Source organism: Dendrobates tinctorius, unplaced genomic scaffold (assembly GCF_039654945.1).
Source record: "Dendrobates tinctorius isolate UK_male_01 unplaced genomic scaffold, ASM3965494v1 ptg000272l, whole genome shotgun sequence".
Lineage (NCBI taxonomy): Eukaryota > Metazoa > Chordata > Amphibia > Anura > Dendrobatidae > Dendrobates > Dendrobates tinctorius.
The window spans coordinates 10,645,747-10,673,396 of record NW_027361939.1 but is presented as its reverse complement, the minus strand read 5'-3'; the positions used below and the strand labels follow the sequence as shown (position 1 = coordinate 10,673,396).

Here is a 27,650-nt window from a genome sequence, read left to right as displayed (position 1 = left end):
TGAGGGCAAGCCCCGCATCCAATCCTGCCTGAAGAAACGCTAGGACTGAAGGGAGCGAAAAGGACATGGGCGCGATGTCATTGGTCTCACACCAAGTGAAATAGGCCTTCCAAGTACGGTAGTAAATCTTGGAAGATGATGGCTTTCTGGCTCGGATCATGGTCTGAATTACGTGGTCGGAAAATCCTGCTCGTTTCAGAACCTCGGTCTCAACAGCCACGCCGTTAAATTGAGCGGCCGAGAATTGGGGTGGCAAATCGGACCCTGAGACAGCAGATCTGTTCTGTCTGGAAGCCTCCAGGGGGCGTCCGCGAGAAGGTTGACAATGTCCGCGAACCAAGACCTTCTGGGCCAATTTGGGGCGATGAGAATGACCGGAAGTCCTTCTGCCTTGATCTTCTTCAACAGCTTGGGAAGAAGAGGCAGAGGAGGGAACAGGTAGGGAAGTTCGAACTGGGACCAAGGAACGGCCAGGGCGTCGGCGCCCACTGCCAGAGGGTCCCGAGACCTGGACACGAATTGTGGGACTTTCCTGTTGAGGCGAGACGCCATGAGGTCTACATCCGGGGTTCCCCACCGAAGGCAGAGCAGATGAAACACTTCCGGATGTAGGGACCATTCTCTCGCCGCGAGACCCTCGCGGCTGAGAAAATCGGCGGCCCAGTTGTCTACGCCGGGAATGTGAACCGCGGAGATTGTCGGGACAGAAATCTCCGCCCAACGAAGAATCTTGGACACCTCCGCCAGGGCTGAAACACTCCGTGTTCCCCCTTGGCGGTTGACATATGCCACCGCTGTGGCGTTGTCTGTCTGAATCCGTACCGGCAGTCCCTTGAGGAGCCTTTCCCAGTGGACCAGAGCAAGATGAATCGCTCGAATCTCCAGAACGTTGATCGGTAGTGCTGATTCCCGATCCGACCATCGACCCTGAACAGTGTGGTTGCGGAACACAGCACCCCAACCGAGGAGACTGGCATCTGTGGTTACTATCTGCCAGTGAATGGGAAGGAAGGATCGACCCGATAGAATGAGAGTTGACGACAACCACCAGTTGAGAGACCGCTTGATCCGGTAAGAAAGATGGACAGGGCGATCCAGGGACTGAGGCGACCTGTTCCATTTCGACAGAATGGCCTGCTGGAGAGGCCTGGCGTGAAATTGGGCAAAGGGAACTGCCTCTATTGCCGCGACCATCTTTCCCAGGACCCTCATGGCTGTACGGAGGGATGGGAATCGCGAGGTCTGTAGCGATCGTACTTCCTGCTGCAGAGAGAGAATCTTTTCTTGTGGGAGAAAGACCCTTGACCGACGAGTGTCGAACAGAAGACCTAGAAAGACCAGGTGTTGGGTAGGAACCAGACAGGACTTTTTCCTGTTGACGATCCACCCGAAATTGGAAAGAGTGTCCAGGACGATTGACAAACTTTGGTGAGCCTGTTGGAATGAGGGAGCCTTGATCAGAATATCGTCTAGGTACGGGAAAAGAACGAGGCCTCTGACTCTCAACAAAGCCATCAACGCAGCCATGATCTTCGTGAAGACTCTGGGAGCGGTGGCAAGACCGAAGGGCAGTGCGACAAACTGGTAGTGGTGCTGTCGAATCGCAAAGCGCAGGAACTTCTGATGTCCGGAGAAAATTGGAACATGTAAATAGGCATCTTGGATGTCTATTGAGCACATGAATTCCTGCTCCTCCATGGAGGCGATGACCGAGCGAAGCGACTCCATGCGGAAGTGGCGAAGGCGGACCCTCTTGTTGAGCAGCTTGAGATCCAAGATGGGTCGAACTGCGCCGTCTTTTTTCGGCACTACAAACAGGTTCGAGTAGAACCCCGTGAAGCGCTCCGATTCGGGAACGGGCACAATCACCCCGGAACTGAGGAGAGCGGCGATAGCTGTAGAGAACCCCGGGATCAAGGCTGGATCCTTTGGAGGCCGGGATTCGAAGAAACGATCCCGTGGGAGAGAGACGAACTCTATCTTGTATCCTGAGGATACGACCTCCCTGACCCAGGCGTCCTCCACGGCGGCCAGCCAAACGTCCCTGAAGGAAAGAAGTCGACCTCCCAATTGGAAAGGCCCTTCGCGTGCCCGATGATAGTCATGCTGAAGTAGACCGTCCAGATCTAGATCTGGACGGTCTGCCCTGGGAGGAGTGGGGTCGCCAGGAAGGAGTGGGTCTGAAGGAAACTTTCCTTCTCTCCTGGCGAGCCTGCGGTCTCTGTTGGCTGGAGGAGTTGTCCGCCGTATTGAAACGGCGGAAAGTCCGAAAGGGTCGAAACTGACGCCTTAGTGGGGGTCTGCGAGGCTTGGACTGAGGGAGGAGTGAACTCGTGCCTCCGGTGGCGTCCTTAATAATCTGGTCCAATTGGGACCCAAAGAGGCGCACCCCCTGAAAAGGCAGGTTAGTGAGGGACTTTTTAGAAGACAAGTCCGCTTGCCATGCCTTTAGCCAAAGTGTACGTCGAATTGCAATAACGTTGCTTGACGCCTGAACTGCACAGGATGCAGCATCCAAGGAAGCGGAGAGAAGATAGTCCCCAGCCTGGGAGATCTGATTGGCGAGATTGGCCAAATGCTCCGGTTGCGCCTTATCTAAGATGCCCTGCCGAAGGTCGTCTGCCCACGTGGCTATGGTCTTTGCTGTCCAGGATGAAGCAAAGATTGGACACACCGCCGCTGAAGCCGCTTCAAAGGCAGACTTCGCCAGGGATTCTATAATCCTGTCATTAGAATCCTTTAGGGACGCCACGCCTGAAAGCGGGAGAACCGTGTTATTGGATAGCCTGGACACGGGCGGATCGACTGAGGGAGAGGCCGACCAGTTGTCCGTGAGCTCCTTAGCAAATGGGTAGAGTATGCCGAGACGTTTTCCTCTCTGAAAGCGTCTGGTCGGATCCTCTCTTTCCTTGGTAAAAATTTTCCCAAACTGGGAATGGAAAGGAAAAACCCTGGAGGGAGTTTCTGCCCGTCTGAACGAAACCTCCTGATCTGAGGATTTCGCAGGGGAGTCAGCAATATCGAAGGTATGATGGATCGCAGCAATGAGGTCCTGCACTGTGACCTTCATGCTTGCATCCTGGTCTGAATCCAGCTCTAAAATCCCCTCAGATGACCTGTCCGAAAGCGCTTCCCCTGACTCGGGAGAGGAGGCCCGAGAGGGAGACTGGTGAGAAGGGCTATGCGGTGAGATGGGACTAGGAGAGGATTCCGGCTGGGAATCTTGCCTGGGTCTTTTGCGACTACCGCTGGCTGATTCAGATGGAACAATTTGGGACCTGCTTGGCCCTGTTGAAGAGTCCAGGGGCAACTTATCAAGAACGGCCACCAGGGACTGAGACACCCTGGTGAGGTCTGCCACTGATTGAGAAAGCGAGGAGGCCCAGCCAGGCATGGGGGGCTCACTCTCACCTGGGGCCGCAGATGGCTCCTGGACGGCGTCAGGCTGAAATGGATTGCTACAATCCAGGCAGAGGGGAGTGGACTGGCCTGAGGGAAGTTTGCGATTGCACGAAGAACATGCAAAGTACTTGACTAAAGTGCAGGGGGGGGCGGTAGAGCGGGTACGATCAGACTTAGACATAGTGAAAAGCTGAGGTAATGCCGGAAGGTTGGGGGACAGAGTGCGGAGAAGGGTCAGTCTGCAGTGCAGAGCTACTCACGGTCCGGTGTCCCCAGAAGCGATGCTCTGCGACCTGTCAGTGGATGCAGGTCAGAGCGAAATCCGGCCGACAGACCTCCTGAAAAAAAACCAGCTGGAGAAGATGCTGTCCAGTGAGGAGCTGGTGCCCGGCTAACAGGCTGGGAAAATGGCGCCGTCCTGAGAAAAAGCGCGCCTTTGGAGAGGAGGGAGGGCGGAGCACCTCGCAGGGTTAAAATTCACCGCCCTCTAGCCAATAGCAGGCTGGGCAGGTGAAGGACAGGCGGTGGGAGGGCCTGGGAAGAGCGGAAGAGAAGCCCGCTTAGAAGAAAGGGGCGGGGGGCGTGGCCGCGACGCAGCGGTAGGCCCGAACTGAAGCCGGGGCCTAAATTAGTTGCGGCGGCCGCCTGTCAGCAGGGGGTCGGCACGGAGCAGGGCCTAATACTCACCTATCCACGATCCGTTACCTGTCTGAAGAAGTCTTGCGTCTCATCCAACCGACAGGCTCTGGTAGGCGAGTGGGAGGGAGACTGGCGACAAGGACCCCTGGAGTCGCTGGCACGTCTTGGTGTTGGCGTCCGTCTGGCTGGTCCTGCCGCGGAGAACCGCAAGGATACGGTGTGGCAGTACACGCCGTACTTGCAGACTCCATGTGGGAGTACAGATGTGACTTCTCACTCTGTATCCCTCCGTAGAACCTGAAAAGGAACGACGCACAATGAGGTAGATATGGGTCTAATAAAAGACCCGTGTCCACCTCCTACTGACACTAAGCTAAACTGAGGAATTCTCTGCCGGTCGGTGGGGTGTACACTGCGGAGGAGGAGCTATCTTTTTTTGTGCATAGTGTCAGCCTCCTAGTGGCAGCAGCATACACCCAAGGTCTCTGTGTCCCCCAATAAGGCGAACGAGAAATGTCACGTGCCCGAAAATGGTACCAATAAAAACGTCAACTCGTCCCGCAAAAAATAAGACCTCACATGACTCGGTGGGTCAAAATACGGAAAAATTATAGCTCACAATATGTGGTGATGCAAAAACTATTTTTACAATAAAAAGCGTCTTTTAGCGTGTGACAGCTGCCAAACATAAAAACCGCCATAAATAGTAAATCAAACCCCCCGATATCACCCCCTTAGTTAGGGAAAAATAATAAAACTAAAAGAAATGTATTTATTTCCTTTTTCCCCGCTAGGGTTAGGGTTAGGGCTAGGGTTAGGGCTCAGATTAGGGTTAGGGGTGTGTTGAGGTTAGGGTTGGAGTTATAATTGGGGGGTTTCCACTGTTTGGGCACATCAGGTGCTCTCCAAAGGCAACATGGCGTCTGATCTCAATTCCAGCCAATTCTGAGTTGAAAAAGTCAAATGGTGCTCCTTCCCTTCCAAGCTCTGCCATGCGCCCAAACAGTGTTTTACCCCCACATGTAGGGTATCAGCCTACTCAGGACAAATTACAAAACAACTTTTGGGGTCCAATTTCTCCTGTTACCCTTAGGAAAATAAAAAATTGGGGGCAAAAATATCATTTTGCGGAAAAAAATGTTTTTATTTTCACGCCCAGGCGTTATAAACTTCTGTGAAGCACTTGGGGGTTCAAAGTGCTCTCCACACATCTAGATAAGCTCCGTGGGGGGGTCTAGTTTCCAAAATGGGGTCACTTGTGGGGAGTTTCAATAGTTTAGGTACATCAGGGGCTCTCCAAACGCACATGACACCCGCAGACCAATCCATCAATGTCTGCATTCCAAAACGTCACTACTTCCCTTCCGAGCCCCGACGTGTGCCCATACAGTAGTTTTCTCCCACATATGAGGTATCAGCGTACTCAGGACAAATTGGACAACAACTTTTGGGGTCCAATTTCTCCTGTTACCCTTGGGAAAATAAAAAAATGGGGACTAAAAGATGTTTGTTGAAAAAATACGATATTTTTATTTTCACGCCCGGTCGTTATAAACTTCTGTGAAGCACTGGGGGGTTCAAAGTGCTCACCACACATCTAGATAAGTTTATTAGGGGGTCTAGTTTCCAAAATGGGGTCACTTGTGGGGAGTTTCCACTGTTTAGGTACATCAGGGGCTCTCCAAAAGCAACATGACACCCGCAGACCATGCCATCAAAGTCTGCATTCCAAAACGTCACTACTTCCCTTCCGAGCCCTGATGTGTGCCCATACAGTAGTTTTCTCCCACATATGAGGTATCAGCGTACTCAGGACAAATTGGACAACAACTTTTGGGGTCCAATTTCTCCTGTTACCCTTGAGAAAATGAAAAAATTGGGGACTAATTGATCATGTTTCTGGAAAAAATACGATTTTTTTTATTTTCATTCCCTGGCATTATAAACTTCAGTGAAGCCCTTGGGGGTTCAAAGTGCTCACCTCACATCTAGATAAGTTCCTTAGTGGGTCTAGTTTTCAAAATGGGGTCATTTGTGGGTTTCCACTGTTTACTACCTTCACTACCAAGGGTGGTTTGCACGTTAACTCCCGGGCCAATTTTTACAATTCTGACCACTGTACCTTTATGAGGTAATAACTCTGGAACGCTTCCATGGATCCCGGTGATTCTGACATTGTTTTCTCGTGACATATTGTACTTCATGTTAGTGGTAAAATTGCATTCAAATAACTTGCGTTTATTTGTGAAAAAAATGGAAATTTGGCGAAAATTTTGAAAATTTCGCAATTTTCCAACTTTGAATTTTTATGCCCTTAAATCACAGCGATACGGCACATAGAATCATAGAATCATAGAATCGTAGAGTTGGAAGGGACCTCCTGGGCCATCTGGTCCAACCCCCTGCTCAAAGCAGGATTCGCTAAATCATCCCAGTCAGATGTCTGTCCAGCCTCTGTTTGAAGACTTCCATTGAAGGAGAACTCACCACTTCTCGTGGCAGCCTGTTCCACTCATTGATCACTCTAACAGTCAAAAAGTTTTTTCTAATATCTAATCTGTGTCTCCTCCCATTCAGTTTCATCCCATTGCTTCTAGTCTTTCCTTGTGCAAATGAGAATAAAGTTGATCCTTCTACAATGTGACAGCCCTTTAGATATTTGTAGACAGCTATTAAGTCTCCTCTCAGTCTTCTCTTTTGCAAACTAAACATTCCCAAATCCTGCAACCTTTCCTCATAATACAGGGTTTGCAGACCGGTCACCATTCTGGTCGCTCTTTTCTGAACTTGCTCCAGTTTGTTGATGTCTTTTTTAAAATGTGGTGCCCAAAACTGGACACAATATTCCAGATGAGGTCTGACCAAAGAGGAGTAGAGGGAAATAATGACTTCACGTGATCTAGACTGTATGCTTCTGTTAATACATCCTAGAATTGCATTTGCCTTTTTTGCTGAAAAAAACTTAATACATAACATTTCCCACATTTTTACTTTACATGAGCACAATTTTGGAACCAAAATTTTTTTTTGTTAGGAAGTTATAAGGGTTAAAAATTGACCAGCGATTTCTCATTTTTGCAACACCATTTTATTTTTAGGGACCACTTCACATTTGAAGCCACTTTGAGGGGTCTATATGATAGAAAATACCCAAAAGTGACACCATTCTAAAAAATGCACCCCTTAAGGTGCTTAAAACCACATTCAAGAAGTTTATTAACCCTTTAGGTGCGTCACAGGAATTTTTTGAATATTAACCCCTTCACCCCCAAGGGTGGTTTGCACGTTCATGACCGGGCCAATTTTTACAATTCTGACCACTGTACCTTTATGAGGTCATAACTCTGGAACGCTTCCATGGATCCCGGTGATTCTGACATTGTTTTCTCGTGACATATTGTACTTCATGTTAGTGGTAAAATTACATTCAAATAACTTGCGTTTATTTGTGAGAAAAACGGAAATTTGGCGAAAATTTTGAAAATTTCGCAATTTTCCAACTTTGAATTTTTATGCCCTTAAATCACAGAGATACGGCACACAAAAACTTGATATCTAACATTTCCCACATGTTTACTTTACATCAGCACAATTTTGGAACCAAAATTTTTTTTTGTTAGGAAGTTATAAGGGTTAAAAGTTGACCAGCGATTTCTCATTTTTACAACACCATTTTATTTTTAGGACCACATCACATTTGAAGCCACTTTGAGGGGTCTATATGATAGAAAATACCCAAAAGTGACACCATTCTAAAAACTGCACCCCTTAAGGTGCTCAAAACCACATTCAAGAAGTTTATTAACCCTTTAGGTGCATCACAGGAATTTTTTGAACATTTAAAAAAAATGAACATCTAACTTTTTTTCACAAAAAAAATACTTCAGGTTCAATTTTTTTTATTTTACCAAGGGTAACAGGAGAAATTGGACTGCAAAAGTTATTGTGCAATTTGTCCTGAGTACGCTGATACCTGATATGTGGGGGGGAACCACTGTTTCGGCGCATGGCAGAGCTCAGAAGGGATGGAGCGCCGTTTGACTTTTTCAATGCAAATTGGCTGGAATTCAGATCGGACGCCATGTCACGTTTGGAGAGCCCCTGATGTACCTAAACAGTGGAAACCCCCCACAAGTGACCCCATTTTGGAAACTAGACCCCCCAAGGAACTTATCTAGATGTGTGGTGAGAACTTTGAACTCCCAGAGGGCTTCATAGAAGTTTATAACATACAGCCATACAATTAAAAAATCATATTTTTTCCACAAAAATGATCTTTTCACCCTCAATTCTTATTTTTCCAAGGGTAACAGGACCCTAAAAGTTATTGTGCAATTTGTCCTGAGTACGCTGATACCCCACATGTGGGGGTAAACCACTATTTGGGCGCATGGCAGAGCTCGGAAGGGAAGCAGCGCCATTTGACGTTTTTGGCTGGAATTGAGATCTGACACCATGTCGTGTTTGGAAAGCCCCTGATGTACCAAAACAGTGGACACCCCCCACAAATGACACCATTTTGGAAACTAGACACCCCAAGGAACTTATCTAGATGTGTGGTGAGCACTTTGACCCTTCCAGTGCTTCACAGAAGTTTATAATGCCCGGGCGTGAAAATAAAAAATTCACAAACATGATCTTTTAGTCACCAATTTTTTTATTTTCCCAAGGGTACCAGAAGAAATTGGACCCCAAAAGTTGTTGTCCAGTTTGTCCTGAGTACGCTAATACCCCATATGTGGGAGAAAACTACTGTATGGGCACATGTCGGGGCTCGGAAGGGAAGTAGTGACGTTTTGGAATGCAGACTTTGATGGAATGGTCTGCGGGTGTCATGTTGCTTTTGGAGAGCCCCTGATATACCTAAACAGTGGAAACCCCCCACAAGTGACCCCATTTTGGAAACTAGACCCCCCCATGGAACTTATTTAGATGTGTGGTGAGCACTTTGAACCCCCAAGTGCTTCACAGAAGTTTATAACGCGCGGGCGTGAAAATAAAAAAATCATTTTTTTTCCCACAAAAATGATATTTTTGCCCCCAATTTTTTATTTTCCTAACGGTAACAGGAGAAATTGGACCCCAAAAGTTGTTTTGCAATTTGTCCTGAGTAGGCTGATACCCCATATGTGGGGGTAAAACACTGTTTGGGCGCATGGCAGAGCTTGGAAGGGAAGGAGCACCATTTGACTTTTTCAACTCAGAATTCGCTGGAATTGAGATCAGACGCCATGTTGCATTTGGAGAGCCCCTGATGTGCCCAAACAGTGGAAAACCCCAATTCTAACTCCAACCCTAACGCCAACACACCCCTAACCCTAATCTCAGCCCAAACCCTAACCCTAATGGGAAAATGGAAATAAATACATTTTTTTTATTTTATTATTTTTCCCTAACTAAGGGGGTGATAACGGGGGGGGTTTGATTTACTATTTATGGCGGTTTTTATGTTTGGCAGCTGTCATACGCTAAAAGACGCTTTTTATTGTAAAAATAGTTTTTGCATCACCACATATTGAGAGCTATAATTTTTACGTATTTTGACCCACCGAGTCATGTGAGGTCTTATTTTTTGCGGGACGAGTTGGCGCTTTTATTGGTACCATTTTCGGGCACGTGACATTTTTTGATCGCTTTTTATTCCGATTTTTGGGACGCAGAATGAACAAAAACCAGCGTTTCATGAATTTCTTTTGGGGGGGTGCGTTTACACCGTTCCGCGTGCGGTAAAATTGATAAAGCGGTTTTATTCTTCGGGTCAGTACGGTTACAGCGATACCTCATTTAGGACAGTTTTATAGGGCAGGTCGTTACGGACGCGGCGATACCTAATATGTGTACTTTTATTGTTTTTTTTTTTTTATTTCCAAAAAATGGATTTATTGGGGGAATTTTTTTCAAATTTATTTGCCGATTTTTTTAAAATTATTTTAACACTTTTTTTTTTTTTTTTAACTTTATTACATAGTCCCAGGTGGGACATAACTGTCCTGTGACAGATCGCTGATCTGTCACATCACAGATCACTGTGACAGATCAGTGATCTGTCACAGGCACTGCTGCAGACTTCCTCATGCCTGCACTTTGTAGGCACTGAGGAAGCCGGCTCCATGCAGGCCCCCGTCGCCATCTTGGATTCGGGGGCCTGCAGGGAAGGAGCCCTCCGCAGCAGCGCTGCACATTGCGCTGCCGTGGGGGGCTCAGGGAAGCATGGAGGGAGCCCCCTCCCTGCCGATGTTTCCCTTTAACCCCCGGTACACCGCGATCATGTTTGACTGCGGTGTGCAAGGGGTTAACGTGTCGGGGGCAGTCCGTGACCGCCCCTGACACATTGTGCCGGGTGTCAGCTGTGATAATTAGCTGACACCCGGTCGCGATCAGCGGCGCTCACCACGTGGGCGCCGCTTATCGCTGAGACGTACTATCCCGTCCATGGGCATAGGGGCCCAGGTCCCATGGACGGGATAGTACGTCTGATGTCAGGAAGGGGTTAACTGACCTGAGATATAGGAGAATAGCATCCTCATACAGGTGACAATCCCAGCAGCTGTCTGCTGTACACTATAGCTGACAAATTGCTGCATCAGCCACGATCAGTGTTTGCACCGTCCAAATCTGTTTTAACCCCTTGATTGCTGCTGTCAAAATTTTTATAAATAAACACAAAACCTATCAACCTAAATTTACCATTATAATAAAGTATAATGTGTCACGAAAAAACAATCTCAAAATTATTGGGATTTTTTTAAGTGTTGCAGTTATTACCAGATAAAGTGATACTGGTTAGATTTTAAAAATGTGGCTCCGTCACTAAGGGGTTAAGAGCCATAACCTTTATTTTGTCCATCAACATGGCCATATGAGGGCTTGTTTCTTGCGAGACAAGTTGTAGTTTGAATGAGACCACTGAATTTACCATACAATGTACTGAAGATCAGTCACCTTTTTTTTTAGTTTTTAACGTAATTGGAAAAAGCACTGCAATTTCGCCATTGTTTTGTTTTCTTACAGTGTTCCTTGTGCGGTTGGAAAATTGATGCTTTATTATGAAACCCAACTGCTGGCTGGACTACGAGGAGGACCAAGTTAGCAGCCCCCAGCTGCTATTTTCACCCATTGCAGACTCAGGAGTCTGCACACATACACTGGCAACCAGTCAACTCAATTGCCGCTTCCAGTGATACACAGTAGCACTTAATAGTTAAACAGTGATCGGAGCTAGCTCCTTGTGTTCCTGTTACAGTACAGCTTTCATCTGCCTAGTGTGGTGCGGGCTCAGCTCCTGAGCCTTCTCTATACACATCCTGATGTGCAATTAAGTCAGAGTGTGTAAAGGGGTTATCCCAGTGACACTCTGTGATGTATACGTCTGTCATGATCACTGGTAAATGAGTGCTCCATGATGAGTATATAAGTAATGCGGGTACAGACTGTGTACCTGCTCAATTATCTGTCAAGTCTGACTGATGACCAAAGCCAGGTTCCTACAAAGTTGTTAAGGGATCAGTTAGAACATACATCCCTGTAGTATACCACTTTGATTCCCGCTGTCAGCCAATCAGCCCCCCAATGGGAACAGAGGTTGTAAGAACTGTGGAAATTAATATTGCTTTAAAGGACAGTAAAATTAATTCTTCAAACAGGGGAACCGGAGGGGAATATTTTGCATTGTACTATTTATTCAAAATTATTTCACACTGAAAAATTAATAAGAAAATTTTATTTAAGAAATGACATTGCCGTAGATCAGAGAAGCTTATTGAAACATTTATTTCATGGTTATTACGTCTTTATTCTCGTACAGCAAACAACGGTACAAAACATTACTGCAGTCTCTTAGATTTCGGCAGAAGCATCGTTAGGATGAATTGTCAGCAGTTTAAAAACTGAATTAATGCAATAAAACATCTACTACACTACGTCATTACAGAAATGGTAATGCTACATTTACAAACAAAAAAAAAAAAAAAAAGGAAAAAACCATGTATCAGGGTGCCACTGATGCTTCCAATGAAGAATAGTTAAAACAAAACGTAAGGTTTTTGAGATTGATAGATATGATGTAAAACAAGTAAACACCTACATAAGTACACGTTCTATTGTATTACAAACATTGATTCTTGCCCGTAGGCCGACACTCACCTTTGAGAGGGAGAGATAACAGATGCAGGGGAATCCGTATTACTGAGCTGTAGATCAATCACCCTGGACTTCCGTCTCTGTCGTCTTTCCAATTCATCGTCGTTACTGGTGAAGTTCTGTAACGTGGGTGTCCCTGCGGCACTGACGGGCTGTGACCTGGTGGCTGGAGATAGATATACACCACTTGGGGACAATGGCTTGTGGCGCTCCCCTGATTGAGGAGTTGATGTGTTCATGGTGCCTGATGGAAAAAAAATAAAATAAAATTGATTAACATTAGAATTTCAAGTAGATGAAAATGTATTTGTTGGATTTACTAACCAATAGGTATGTCCACAGTCAGGGTCACTGAATGACTAGGGTTATTGAGGGAGTCCCCTGTTCTAGCAAATAATGAACTTGAGGCGAGATTACACAAGCCGACCGCGCTCCCAATGAGCAGAGAACGATCAGTAATATATCAATCTGTGAGCATATCATTTGTCTCCGCAGCACAGTTACTGTTCGCACAGGCCAATGCTGGCGGGAATGCGGACTTAGGCGCTGTAATTATGTCCAAAAAGCACGTTATGGGTACGTGCCCACGATCAGGAATCGCTGTGGGTTTGATGCAGCGTAAAAACACTGCGGCCAAATGTGACAGTGTAGTGGATGGGATTTCTAGAAATCCAATGTGGGTGCAGGTGCGCCTGCGGATCACCCACAGACACTGACATGTGGCGCGTCTTTCAGAACCGCAGCATGTCACTTTCTCTTGTGGAGACGCTAGTCTCCACAACAGAAATTTCAACAACAGAATGTACTGGACACGGTAAATCCTCCCGGTTCAGTGAACACATGCAGATTTACGTGTGTTCAACGAAAATACACTGCATCCAAAACGCTGCTACTTCCGGATTGTGTGCACACAGCCTATAGAGTTAGATCACACCTGCTCATTTACTAATAGGGGTGCGTTTCATTTATGTTCAGTCACAGGCTTTGCCGCCCACGCAATTTGATTGATGTTTGGGTTGCGCCGACGTCGCTCGAATCCGCTGTAATACCCCGCGCTTGCGCAGCATCGGGTGAGCAGCCGCACTTACGCAGCGCAAACGCGGCAACACGCTACACACGCGTGGGTTTTTACAGCGGCTTCGAGTGAAGCCGGTACAACCTGGAACATCAATAAAACTGAGTGAGCGGCAATGCCGGTGACTGAACGAAAATGAAGCACACCCCTATGACTAAATGAGCAGGTACGATCTAACTACCGTATATAGAGTGCTTTTTGGACAGGATTACAGTGCCTTTTTAATGAAAAAGACATGTCAGTGATGCACATTGCACTGGGGACAGTTTAAATGCTAAAAATGACGTGGAAAGTTCCCTTTAAGCAAAGATTATGTCTTGCTGTCTGCTTCAACCAGGCGTACATGGACAGCACACTGACTCCGCCTGCATCATTCTAGTCAATGGCCTCAACAGCGCACACTGACTCTGCCTGCATTATAGACAATGTCTCAGACAGAGCACACTGACACCGCCCGCATCACTATAGTCAGTGGCCCCGACAGAGCACACAGGCGCTGCCTGCATTATAGACAATGTCTCATACACAGAACACTGACTCCGCCTGAATTATAGACAATGGCCTCAACAGAGCACCCAGACTCTGCCTGCATCATTATAGTCAATGACCCAGACAGAGCACACTACGCCTAAATCATTATAGTCAATGGCTCTAACAGAGCCAACACACTCCGCCAACATAACTACAGTCAATGGTCCTGAAAGAGCACATTGACATAGCCTGCATCATTATAGCCAATGGCCACAAAAGAGCACATAGACGCCACCTGCACCACTATCATAAATGGCCCCTACAGAGAACACCGACTCCACCTGCATCATTATAGTCAATGGCCCCATCACAGCACACTGACTCCACTTGCATCATTATATATAGTCAATAGCCCCGACAGAGCACACCGCCACCGCCTGCACCATTATAGTCAATGGCCCTGACAGAGCATACTCACTCCAAATGCATCATTATAGACAATGGCCCCATTAGCACACGCCTACATCCCATTTTGTGGGGCTTCAGACGCAAGCCCTGACGAAGCCACTAAATGTAGTAGAAACCGCTGGTAACATAACCTAATTATATAGCCAGCCACACACCAGTGATCCATTCATTGTTGTCTTTACTGACAGATAAAGGTACTGTACTCTGTTTGGTCCCATGCTGTGACACGAGCAGGAGGCTGTGCAAATGGAAGTCGGCACAGCGGATCTGGGTCTGAACTCATGCAGATCATTACTGTTAAAGACTCGTATGGATGCCCCACTTATAGCGGGAAAAAATGCATAATATAGTGTGTGTATGCATATATGCCATCACCAGGAGCAGCACCGGAGACTCAGTGCTGGACATGGGGAGGGTGAGTAAAGCAGTTTGTTTTTTTTGGAGCGTAAAGTAAAAACTCTTCTGAAAGGGGACAACACCTTATGAACCACCATGTTACCTCCCAGTATAATAATAATACCTATACTCGCCTCCCGGGACTTATGTAACATTGTTATGCCATGTGATCCCTATGGCCAATCAGCGCTGGCTTCAGTGTGCACTCCTTCGGGCAAATCAAGACATCTCAGGGAGTGAGAGCAGCCACAGCTCACACTTCACATCTGTAGGAGGGGACAGTGAAGCCACCGCTGATTAGCTGCAGGGATCACATGACAATGTCACACGAGCCCCGAGGACAGTCAATGCTGACACTGTTGGAATGGTGCTGGCTCCAGAGGCGACATAGGGACTCGCTCCCATTAGTGTATAACTCGGACGAGCGCTGTCTGATGTTTTAACGGACCAATGTTATACTTTGGGGCAGTGCCGAGTCAGCATGAGAAAAAAAAATTGCAGTATGTTGATGAGAGTAGCTCTGCAAAGTGGATCACACTCACCCATTTAAGTCCATGGGTGCGTGTAAAACATTAGACTGCACATCACTGACAGAGAAGATGGAGACATTAAGGGTAGGTGCACACGTTCAGGGATTGGCAGCGCTTTTGACACAGCACATGTCCGCTCCGTCCAAAGCGCTGCCAGCTATTGAATGCAGGCGAGTCCGCATGTGTTCACTGAACCGTGCGGATTAACCGTGTCCAATACATTGTATGTCTCTGCAAGACAAATAGACATGCTGCGGTCTGGAAAGATGCACTGCATGTCCACCTTCGCGGGGATCAGAGCATGCAGAGTGGGCATGGGATTTCTTAAAATCCCATCTACTACGCTGTAACATCTGGATCATGCACAAGAAAGCCGCGTCCAACCCACGGCGTTTACTGATCGTGTGCACATACCCCAAGTTCTCTGTACCGGTGTGTGAAGCATCAGATCACAGTAAGATGACGCCGGGCTCAAATCCTGATCAGCCTCATTAACATAATCCATCTGACAGTTGCTGCTCCCGCCACCCCAAGGTGTCATTGTCTTTCATAATGTAATGCATGTTACATCTTATATATGTGAAATAAGTAAATTCTAGGGGAAAACAGAAATTCAGAAGGGGATCACCCGAGCAGAGGACAACCCCTTCATGACCGGCTATTTACTGTTGTTTCTTCCTCCCAACATTTCAGCATTAACAATGTTGCATGTACGCCACTAAGGAGATTTATTTTACTCATGTATATAGCGCCATTAATGCCATAGCGCGTTACAGACATTACTATTAGCGAGATAATAAGAAACATGAGATCTTTTTGGAATCCTGGGGAAATGTTACTCAGGGCGACCAATAATTACAATTCTTCCCAGTAGAGGGGAGGTAACGGTTTACAGGCACACAGCTATGACACAGTTTTGAGCTGAAGTTGATCACAGGGGTTTTATTCAAGCTTCTTTCCATCAGACAGAATCACTTCTCTTCATTCAATGCTTCATCAACATATATGAAAGTCTCTTCACAGATAACTTCACACTCAGTGTCTTAACCTAAGCACATCTGTACCTTCTTATGCAGTGAGGTGGGGGCAGGGGATGAGTCCGGTACTGTAGCTCTCACTTCTATCTTGAGGTAATAAAGATGCCTCTGACTGCTTCCATTACAGCAATTGCTTCCCGGTAGTAATTCCCCGGCCTCTCCCCTGTGTCATTCCCTGCACTGGTTCCCATTACCCAAAGACTCCAGTTCAAAATCCTAACCATGACATACAAAGCCATCCATAACCTGAGTCCTCCGTACATCTGTGACCTCGTCTCCCGGCACTTACCTGCACAAAACCTCTGATCCTCACAAGATCTCCTTCTGTACTCCCCTCTTCCCACAATCACATACAAGATTTCTCTCGTGCATCCCCCCTACTCTGGAACGCTCTACCACAACATATCAGACTCTCGCCTACCATGGAAACCTTCAAAAAGAACCTGAAGCCCGACCTCTTCCGACAAGCCTATAACCTGCAGTAACCACCAATCGACCAAACCGCTGCACGACCAGCTCTACCCTCACCTACTGTATTATCACCCATCCCTTGTAGATTGTGAGCCCTCGCGGGCAGGGTCCTCTCTCCTCCTGTACCAGTTATGACTTGTATTGTTCATTACTGTACTTGTATGTATTATGTATACCCCTCCTTACATGTAAAGCGCCATGGAATAAATGGCGCTATAATAACTGGTTCTATACAGCTTGTCTGATTTCAGTCTGACAGACTCTAGCACACACCTTACTATTGGATGTCCCAGACACAATAACTTTACCAGAATCCCCTGGGGCTGAGCTGACCACTCCCTGTCTTCTATAACCATTTTAACCCCTATAGTTGCTGGATGAATCTAAATCAACAGTTGCAGTTGTCACAATCCCATTTTTCACTTTTATTGACAGCGGAGGCAAGGGCTCAGGTTTGGGGCAATGGTTTTCCCCCGTTCCAGGATCTTGCACATGTGCGGCTCTGTAGGTCAGACTCCATAAGAGGAGCTACACAGGAGTGAGATTTCTTGGCCTCTATAATATTCCCTGACTTGCACAGCATGTGATAAAGCCGACAGGTTCTCTTCAATTGGGGGGGGGTCTACACACAGAACTTGGCCGCACTCCTTAGATTATTGCCCCGTGCTATGATGTTCCTCTTACTCCTCCTCAAAATGTCTGAAAAAAAAATCACCATCATCCCCTCGTCTCTACAGAGGCAGCTGATTGGCCAGCGATAAACCCACCCAGTTGTCACATTCATCAATTTCAAGTAGGACTAACAGAGGAGCAGCAGAATACAGGGATATAAGAAGGGGCACAATGCATGAAGGGCGAGGACAGCGCCTGTGTGTGGGGTCTCTAGGGGGCAGGGCCACTACTTCACTCCACAGCAATGTCTGACATGGGAGTCCCCCCCTATAAGAGATAGACCCTAGATACACAGCTCAGGAACATGCCCACAGCAACAGAAGCCAACCCTGCAGGCGCCCTGCTGCCATCACACAGAAGGCTCTGCCAGGCCTAGAAAAGCCTCCCCGTGTGGGACTACTGCTCCCAGCGGAATATCCCGTATGTGAGAACACCTCGTACCTCCGCGCTTCCCGGCTTCCGTCCTGCTGCGCTTTCAAAATTTCCGCGCCTTCCTCCGGCGTGATGACGTCACGGGCAACGGCTCGGGGCGGCCCAATGTGCGCTACACATCGTGGGCGGGGCACACAGGCAAAGGATTGTAACGTGTGGGCGGAGCTTGCGTCCTTTTACGCCATCTTTCTTTTGGGTAATTGCCCACTTATGGGTTCGGGTTCTTCCCGTAGATTCGTCAATGTCTGTGACTTGCGCACTCGTCTGTTTTACCTTCTCACGGCTCAAACTTCTGTTTCTAAATAGAATGTATTTCGCCCTGTAATAGCAGAGCTATCTACAGATGATATGTGACTATTTACACCTTGGCGGGCTCTGCGCCATGATGACCTCCACCTCAGGACGCGGCTTATACTGTCATTGCCGGGTTTACTTTTGATGAATTTAGTTTTGTTATTTTGTAAACTATGCACTGAACATTCGTTCTGTAAGTTATTGAACTTTTTTTAAATTGTGAAGTGTCAATAAAGTTTATTAAAAAAAAAAAAAAAAAAGCAGCACCAGCTCGTCTGACCTACTGCGCGACCCGGAAGCGGAAGTTGTGGGCGGAAGTGTCGTCTGCAGCGCGTTGTTTGCCCCGTGTGTGAAGCGTAGACCGGGCCGGCAGCGTCGCCATGGCGGATGTAACAGCCCGCAGCCTGCAGTATGAGTATAAGGCGGTGAGTGCACCGGGGACACACCAACCTCAGCGGTGCAGCTACATCACTGGCTGCGCTGGGACTTGTAGTTCTCAGACCCCCCCATGCTTGTAATGCTGTCACTACGCCTGGGCTGCAGTGTGTGGTGGGAGCGCGGCCTGACGTGCCATGTACATGCTGCGGAGCATAACTGCTGCTGGTAGTAGGCGGCCATGCTTTTATATTGGAAGCTGCAAATAGAAAAAAGGACCCTGGGTCGGATATAATGAGTCCTCAGCTTTGTTTTGCTCTCTTGTCCTGTAGGAAACAAGCCTATTTTTTTGTAGAACAACATTCTTACTGACTTTATTGTGAATCTGTCACCGGGTTTTTTTTCCACCTAATCTGAGCAAGGTATAATGTAGGGGGCAGAGACCCTGATTCCAGCGATGTGTCACTTACTGGGCTGCTTGCTGTCGTTTTGATACCATTTTCATCAACAGGAGATTATCACTAAAGGACTAGTAAACCTGCAGACATGTAGTCCTTCATAATCACGAGCTTTGTAACCCCGCCGCACCGCTGATTGGCAGCTTTCTGCCTATGCAGAAATTATTATGCACAGTGTACGCAGAAAGCTGCCAATCAGTGGTGTGGGCGGGTTTACACAGAGGTCAGGATTGAGAGAACTAATAGATCTGCAGCAGATAACAGTTTCTTTAGAGGGGCTGTCCACTGCTAGGACAAAGCCTTTTTGATCTAAAATAAATCCTCCTATACTCACCTCCTCCGGTGTCAGCACTCACGTTCCTGTGGCTCACACGTCCAATCAGTGCTTGTGTCATGATTCCCGCCTTCGGAGGTACTGAATGTCAACTGGAAGTCAGGGCTGAGGCTGCTCTCTGACTTCCTCTTGATGTTCAATACATCCGAAGGTGGGAACAGATTTCCCCAGGGACGCGAGTGTTGACACAGGAGGTGAGTATAGGTTGCCTTTTTTTCTGATTGAGGAGGGGCTGTCTTAGTAGTGAACAGCCCCTTTAATCAGCATTGCAGCAATCGGGGTCTAGTATCAGGCTTTCTTTTTCTTACATTATGCTGCTCCTAGGTGGTAAAGCAAAAAGCTGCTGACAGATTCCATTTAAAAGTAAAATTACTAAATGCAATTGCGATCCAAAACTATTAAGCAAAGGAAAAGTCATACAGTCACAATGGTGATACAAATATCGCTAAATAAAACTGGACCGTCTAACTGTAAACTAGATGGTCTTTAAGGGGTTGTCCAGTCTGTGACGGCAGGCTGCCGAATCGTGACAGTGTGCAATGTTCCCACTGCCATGATTCTGCTGCATTCCTCAGCAATTGGGCAATCATATGGTTACATTTAAGACATTTGCACACTTGCAGTCACGTGCCGACTAGTCTTTCCTCCACTAAAACTTTGAGAAGCAGAGGACAGTTCAGTCGTCACATGAACACAGCTGCGCGAATCGTGTGCACGATGTCATGTCATTTCCCAACTGCACAATGAATGCTGGGATTCGGGCACTGTCACAATATGATAGTATGCAGTTACTGCAGACTTTTCTTCTTAGACTGGACCAGTCCTTTAAAGAGGGTTTTGCCAAAATCGTAAGTTATCCCCTATCCAGTCATACTTTAGTTCACAGTATGCTGATTGCTGGGGTTTCAACTACTGGGACCTCCTGCAACTCGAAGAAGGCTCTGAATTCTGCCATGTTGAATGAAGCAGAGGTGCAGATGCTTGGCATCTGCTCTATTCAATGTCAGTGGGACTGCCAGATGTAGTGGAGATCTCTTCTTGGCTTTCCTTCTGTCCCATTGTCAAAGAATGGTAGGAGCTGAGCTTGTGCACCTGTGCTCCCTACTTGGGATCACTGAGTGTCCCAGAAGTCCGACCGCCAACAATAATTAGATTGTTCCCTATCCATTATATAATCTGTACAATTCAATTGGAAAACAAACTGAAATCTTTTTGAGTGAATTGGCTGCAGCGGTCAGGTGACTGGAAGAGCGGCTCATCTTCTGTAATGTCACACTTTTCCCAGATTCCCAGCGGCAGCAGTGCTGTCACTTCCAAGTTGAACATGGATCGCTTCCAAAGCTTCCTACCATATTTTATTTTTTCATTTATTGGAAGTGCATCTGTGCCAAGAAAGTGTTTTCTTTGTCAGACAGCCTCTGTAAGAATCTCAAACACACGGCAGAAAATATTTGCTGACTAAGTTGATGCAGCATGTCAATTTAGGCTGCGAATGTTATTTTGTATTTCATGCTTTGCAATGTAAAGGGTGATATATGCCATTTATGTGCACCATTTTTATACTGATACTTTATGGTTTACAAATTGCGTTCATCACGGTCCTGTCAATTAATGCAATAATGTAAGTTAAATTCATGATAGATGTAATCTCCCAGGGGTCCAGATATTGTATCTGGCATACGTGGGTAGGGTTTGCCTTTTATTAGTGTTTCTAATCAAGCAGCTTTCTCTTTCCTAGAACTCTAACCTCGTACTTCAAGCAGATCGTTCCTTGATTGATAGAACCCGCCGAGATGAGCCCACCGGAGAAGTGCTGTCCCTGGTGGGAAAGCTGGAAGGGACCCGCATGGGAGACAAGGCCCAAAAAACCAAACCGCAAATGCAGGAAGAGAGAAGAGCTAAGTGAGTGCTGCCACCGAGGGTGGTTCATTGTTGTCATTTCTTTACTGAGATTAGTTTTCAACTCCAAATACAAAATAGTCTAAGAAAAACCTTTATATTCAATCCTGGTACATGATGCAAACATTGTGCTAATGTGGCGCAATCGTAGCTGCTCATTGCCTGCTTCTTGCCAATGATTCGCTTCAGACTCTTCTTGTTTTCATGACCTCAGTTACATTGTTTCTCAGCGACCCACACTTCAGTATTCACAAAAGCATACAGTGTTTGTATTATGAGAAATTATAAGAATTGTAACTAATTTTCGTTCGCCTTATTGGGGGACACAGAGACCATGGGTGTATGCTGCTGCCACTAGGAGGCTGACACTATGCACAAAAAAAGGTTAGCCCCTCCTCCGCCGTATACACCCCACCGACCGGCAGGAAGTTCCTCAGTTTAGCTTAGTGTCAGTAGGAGGTGGACACGGGTCTTTGATTAGACCCATATCTACCTCGATGTGCGTCGTTTCTTTTCAGGTTTTTCCGGAGGGATACAGTGTGAATAGTCACATCTGTAGTCCCACAAAGAGACTATGAGTACGGCGTGTACTGCCACCCCGTATCCTACAGCAGGACCAAGACCCCTAACATGGATGTGGCGTTCCAGATGGTCCTCGCTCCCCGTCTCCCACCCACTCGCCTACCAGAGCCGGTCGGTCGGTTGAGGCGCAGGATACTCTCCTTGAAACAGTACGCTGGATGAAACGGATCAGGAGGGTAAGTATGAGACCTGAGTCCCATTCTCCCCTGCGGGTTCCACGCCAGGCCACTCCATGGATTCTTCGGCAGCGGTCGCTGTGACAGTGCTGCGACGCCTCCAGGCGGCCGCTGCAGCTATTTAGGCCCTGGCTGGTTATCGGACAGCTCTTCCCCCCCCCCCCCCCCCCCCCCCCTCTCTGCCGGGTCCTAGCTGTCCTCAGTAGCAGCCACCGCGGCGGTTCTGCGACGCCTCAGCGCCGCCCTGTGCTGACAGGCGGCCGCCTCTTCTAATCCAGGCCCCGGCTTCATCTGGGGCCTTGTCCGGCGTCGCGGCCACGCCCCCCTTCTCCATTCTCGGGCGGGCTTCCCTCCCGCCCGCTCTAAGCCCGCCCACGGCCTTCTCCCCTCAGATTGAGCGTCCCGGAGGCGGCGCCGTCCCTCCCACCCTACCATCTTAGCGGGCGGCACCATTTTTATCATCGGCGCCTAGCCCCGCCTACCTCCCTCCTCTGCATCTGCAGGAAAGCGCGCGCTTCCTGCTCGGCTCCTCTCTGGCTGCCGCCATTTTCGCAGCCTGTCAGCCGGACGCTGTTCCCTCAGCCGTGCCCCTGCAAGCCGGACGAACCGTGCATCTCCATTTATTGGAAGCTGCGATAGGACACCGGACCGTGAGTAGCTCTGCATACTGCAGACTGACACCCTCCTCTGCCTCCTGTCCCCCAACCTTCCGGCAAGGCTTCAGTGACTGTCCGTCAGTATGTCTAATTCTAAGTCTGACCGCGCTCGTCCCCCTGCCTCCTCTGGCACCTTAGTCAAGTACTTTGCGTGCTCTTCTTGCAATCGCAAACTTCCCTCAGGTCAGTCCACTCCCCTCTGCCTGGACTGTAGCAATCCAATCCAGCCCCACGCCGCTCAGGAGCCATCCATAGCCCCAGTGGTGAGTGAGCCCCCATGCCGGGCTGGGCCTCCTCTCTATCACAGTCAGTGGCAGACCTCACCAAGGTGTCTCAGTCCCTAGTAGCCGTTCTGGACAAGTTGCCCTTGGGAGCTTCGGCGGGACCCAGCACGTCTCAGGACGTCCCATCTGAGCCAGCCAGCGGCAGTCGCAAGAGGCCCAGGCAGGACCTCCAGGCGGAGTCCTCCCCTCGTCCTACCTCACCCCATAGTCCCCAGCAGTCTCCCTCTCGGGCCTCCTCTCCCGAGTCAGGCGAAGCGCTTTCGGAATCGGAAGGGGTCTTAGAGCTGGATTCGGACCAGGATGCGAACATGAAGGTTACGGTGCAAAACCTCATTGCCGCGATTCACCATACCTTTGACATCGCTGACGCCCCTGCAAAATCCTCAGATCAGGAGGTTTCGTTCAGACGGGCGGAAACACCATGCCAGGGTGTTTCCCTTCCATTCTGAGTTTGGAAAGATTTTTACAAAGGAGAGAGCAGATCCGACCAGACGCTTTCAAAGAGGAAAGTGTCTCGGCGTACTGTACCCGTTTGCTAAAGAGCTCACGGACAACTGGGCCGCTTCTCCCTCGGTGGACCCTCCCGTGTCCAGACTTTCTAATAATACGGTCCTTCCGCTGTCAGGTGTGGCGTCTCTAAAAGATTCTAATGATAGGATCATAGAATCTCTAGCAAAATCTGCCTTCGAAGCGGCATCAGCAGCGGTATGTCCAGTCTTTGCTTCTTCTTGGGCAGCAAAGGCCATATCCACTTGGGCAGACGACCTTCGGCAGGGCATTCTGGATAAGGCACGACCAGAGCATTTGGCCGATCTCGCCAATCAGATTTCCCATGCGGGGGATTATCTGCTTTCTGCCTCCCTGGATGCCGCATCTTGCGCAGTTCAGGCGTCAAGTAACATCGTGGCAATCCGACGTACAATTTGGCTCAAGGCCTGGCAGGCGGACTTGTCCTCTAAAAAGTCTCTGACCAATCTGCCTTTTCAGGGAGTGCGTCTCTTCGGATCACAATTGGATCAGATTATTAAGGACGCTACCGGAGGTACGAGTTCTCTTCTCCCCTCCAAGCCTCGCAGACCTCCTCCAAGGCGTCAGTTTCGTCCCTTTCGGACTTTCCGCCGTTTCAATACGGCGGAAAACCCTTCCAACCAGCAAAGGCCACAGGCACGTCAGGAAAGAAAGAAGGTTTCCTTCAGGCCCACTCCGTCCTGGCGGTCCCACTCTTCCCAGGGAAGACCGTCCAGATCTGGACGGTCTACATCCGCATGACTACCATCGGTCTCCCGTGGGTCCCTTCCAATTGGGAGGTCGACTTCTTTTCTTCAGCGACGTCTGGCTCGCCTCAGTAGAGGACGCTTGGGTCAGAGAGGTTGTAACAGGATACAAAATAGAGTTCATTTCTCTTCCACGGGATCGCTTCTTCCAATCCCGTCCGCCGAGGGATCCGGCCTTGGTCCCGGGGTTCTGTTCGGCCATCGCCTCTCTTCTCAGTTCCGGGGTGATTGTGCCCGTTCCCGAATCGGAACGCTTCACAGGGTTTTATTCAAACCTGTTTGTGGTGCCGAAAAAGGACGGGGCAGTTCGGCCCATTTTGGATCTCAAGTTACTCAACAAGAGAGTTCGCCTTCGCCACTTCCGGATGGAGTCTGTACGCTCGGTAATTGCTTCCATGGAGGAGCAGGAATTCATGGGTTCCATAGACATCCAAGATGCCTATCTACATGTGCCCATATTTCCCGGACATCAGAAGTTCCTGCGGTTTGCGATTCACCACGAACATTACCAGTTCGTCGCGCTTCCTTTCGGGCTCGCCACCGCTCCCAGAGTCTTCACGAAGATTATGGCGGCGTTGATGGCCTTGTTGAGGATCAGAGGTCTCGTTCTTTTTCCGTACCTCGACGATATCCTGATCAAGGCTCCCTCCTTTCAACAGGCCCGCCTAAGTGTGGCGATCGTTCTAGACACCCTGTCCAGTTTTGGGTGGATCGTCAACCGGAAAAAGTCCTGTCTGGTCCCTACTCAACGCCTTGTGTTTCTGGGCCTTCTGTTCGACACTCGTCGGTCAAGGGTATTTCTCCCACAAGACAAGATCCTTTCCCTGTAGCAGGGCGTGCGATCATTACAGATCACACGATTTCCATCCCTCAGGACAGCCATGAGGGTCCTGGGGAAGATGGTGGCGGCGATAGAGGCAGTTCCCTTTGCCCAATTTCACGCCAGGCCACTCCAGCAGGCCATTTTGTCCAGGTGGAACAGGTCGGCTCTGTCTCTGGATCGTCCGGTTCGCCTTTCATGCCGGATCAAGCGGTCTCTCAACTGGTGGTTGACGTCTCCCCTCATTCTCTTGGGGCGGTCTTTTCTTCCCGTTCACTGGCAGATTGTCACTACGGACGCCAGCCTCATCGGCTGGGGTGCAGTGTTCCGCAATCACACTGTTCAGGGTCGATGGTCGACTCAGGAATCAGCTCTACAGATCAATGTCCTAGAGATACGAGCGATCCATCTAGCTCTCGTCCACTGGGAAAGGCGCCTCAAGGGCCTGCCTGTCAGGATTCAGACAGACAATGCCACAGCGGTGGCGTATATCAACCGCCAAGGGGGGACACGGAGTGTCTCAGCTCTGGCGGAAGTGTCCAGAATTCTTCAATGGGCAGAGACCTTTGTTCCAACGATTTCCGCGGTTCACATTCCCGGCGTGGACAACTGGGCCGCCGATTTCCTAAGCCGCGAGGGTCTCGCGGCAGGGGAATGGTCCCTACATCCGGAGGTGTTTCATCTGCTCTGCCGTCGGTGGGGAACTCCGGATGTAGACCTCATGGCATCTCGCCTCAACAGGAAAGTCCCACAATTCGTGTCCAGGTCTCGGGACCCTCTGGCAGTGGGCGCCGACGCTCTGGCCGTCCCTTGGTCACAGTTCGAGCTCCCCTACCTGTTCCCTCCTCTTCCCAAGTTGTTGAAGAAAATCAAAGCAGAGGGGATTCCAGTCATCCTCATCGCCCCGAATTGGCCCAGAAGGTCTTGGTTCGCGGACATTGTCAACCTTCTCGCGGACGCCCCCTGGAAGCTTCCCGACAGGGCAGATCTGCTGTCTCAAGGCCCGATTTGCCACCCCAATTCTCGGTCGCTCAATTTAACGGCGTGGCTGTTGAGACCGAGGTTTTGAGACGGGCAGGATTCTCTGATCGGGTGATTCATACCATGATCCGCGCCAGAAAGCCGCCTTCTTCGAAGATCTATTACCGTACTTGGAAAGCCTATTTCTCCTGGTGTGAGACCAATGACATCGCGCCCTTGGTTTTTTCGCTCCCTTCTATTCTGGCGTTTCTGCAGGCAGGGCTGGATGCGGGGCTTGCTCTCAGTTCCTTGAAGGGTCAAGTTTCGGCACTGTCCATTTTATTTCAGAAAACGCTGGCCTCCCGGCCCCAGGTCAAAACCTTCCTCCAGGGTGTGGCTCACACGGTTCCTCCGTACCGAGCGCCCGTGGATCCTTGGGATCTTAATTTGGTTCTTCAGGTTCTGCAGGGTCCTCCTTTTGAACCTCTCAGGGACGTTTCCCTTTCCCTCCTTTCTTGGAAAGTGGCCTTTCTGGTGGCCATTACCTCCATCCGGCATGTGTCGGAATTAGCAGCACTTTCTTGCCGCTCTCCTTTTTTGGTCCTTCATCAGGACAAGGTAGTTCTACGGCCTCCGCCCTCTTTTCTTCCGAAGGTGGTATCTTCGTTTCACCTCAATGAGGACATTGTTCTGCCATCCTTCTGCCCGAGCCCAGCTCACCCTCGGGAGCGGTCCTTGAACAAGCTGGACCTAGTCAGGGCATTGAGAGTCTATCTAGCCCGGACGACTTCCTTGCGGAAGTCAGACTCTCTGTTCATCATTCCTGACAGGGCGAGGAAAGGTCACCCAGCCTCAAAGGCCACTATTGCGCGCTGGATCAGATCGGCAATTTTGGAGGCATACCGGGTCAAGCATCGAGTGGCCCCTCCAGGGGTCAGAGCGCACTCTACCCGGGCGGTGGGTGCCTCCTGGGCGGTGCGCCACAGAGCTTCCGCGCTGCAGCTTTGCAAGGCTGCAACGTGGTCATCGGTTCACACCTTTGTGAAATTCTACAGGGTCCACACCTACGCTTCGGCGGACGCCAGCCTAGGTAGAAGGATTCTGCAGGCTGCGGTGGCGAGTCCACTGGCCTGATGAAAGTTTGTTTCCCACCCCAGGGACTGCTTTGGGACGTCCCATGGTCTCTGTGTCCCCCAATAAGGCGAACGAGAAAACAGGATTTTTTGGGTTGCTTACCGTAAAATCTGTTTCTCGGAGCCTTCATTGGGGGACACAGCACCCTCCCATGTTCTACAACTCCTGTTCTTATGTTGTTGGTTATGTACAGTTGAGTTGTCTGTTCTGTTTCAATCTATTCTGTTACTTCTCCTACTGCTTTCTGACTAACTGAGGAAATTCCTGCCTGTCGGTGGGGTGTATACGGCGGAGGAGGGGCTAACCTTTTTTTGTGCATAGTGTCAGCCTCCTAGTGGCAGCAGCATACACCCATGGTCTCTGTGTCCCCCAATGAAGGCTCCGAGAAACAGATTTTACGGTAAGCAACCCAAAAAATCCTGTTGTATCTTATAGGAGGAGAAAGAGAGATGAAGACAGACATGACATAAACAAGATGAAAGGTTTCACCCTCCTATCAGAAGGAATTGATGAAATGGTGGGGATTATTTATAAACCCAAAACCAAAGAAACTCGTGAGACCTATGAAGTCTTGCTCAGCTTCATACAGGCGGCACTAGGAGACCAGGTACACGTCTGTTGTAATGCGTTTGTTTACCCTTAGGATCACATTGTTACATTTACTTTTTTTTT

At 48.8% G+C, this 27,650-nt stretch overlaps 2 protein-coding genes across 3 annotated transcripts in view; one reads left to right on the top strand and one right to left on the bottom strand.

Moving 5' to 3' along the window:
* The window catches only part of NCAPH (non-SMC condensin I complex subunit H), a 165,928-nt gene that overhangs the window by 64,288 nt on the left and 73,990 nt on the right, over window positions 1–27,650 (bottom strand). Inside the window, exons 1-2 of one of the 2 annotated variants that reach the window (XM_073559535.1) lie at window positions 17,742–17,895; window positions 12,184–12,424 (exon numbers count right to left, since the gene is read on the bottom strand). In XM_073559535.1, coding sequence (XP_073415636.1) covers window positions 12,184–12,419 — 236 coding nt within the window. In that variant the 5' untranslated portion in view covers window positions 12,420–12,424; window positions 17,742–17,895. Of the gene's footprint in view, window positions 1–12,183; window positions 12,425–17,741; window positions 17,896–27,650 lie in introns of those variants that run through there. The other variant, XM_073559536.1, reaches the window with a different exon arrangement.
* SNRNP200 (small nuclear ribonucleoprotein U5 subunit 200) overlaps window positions 18,298–27,650 on the top strand; it is a 118,558-nt gene continuing 109,205 nt past the window's right edge. Inside the window, exons 1-3 of the mRNA XM_073559532.1 lie at window positions 18,298–18,451; window positions 20,932–21,095; window positions 27,414–27,585. Coding sequence (XP_073415633.1) covers window positions 18,407–18,451; window positions 20,932–21,095; window positions 27,414–27,585 — 381 coding nt within the window. The 5' untranslated portion in view covers window positions 18,298–18,406. The remainder of the gene's footprint in view (window positions 18,452–20,931; window positions 21,096–27,413; window positions 27,586–27,650) is intronic.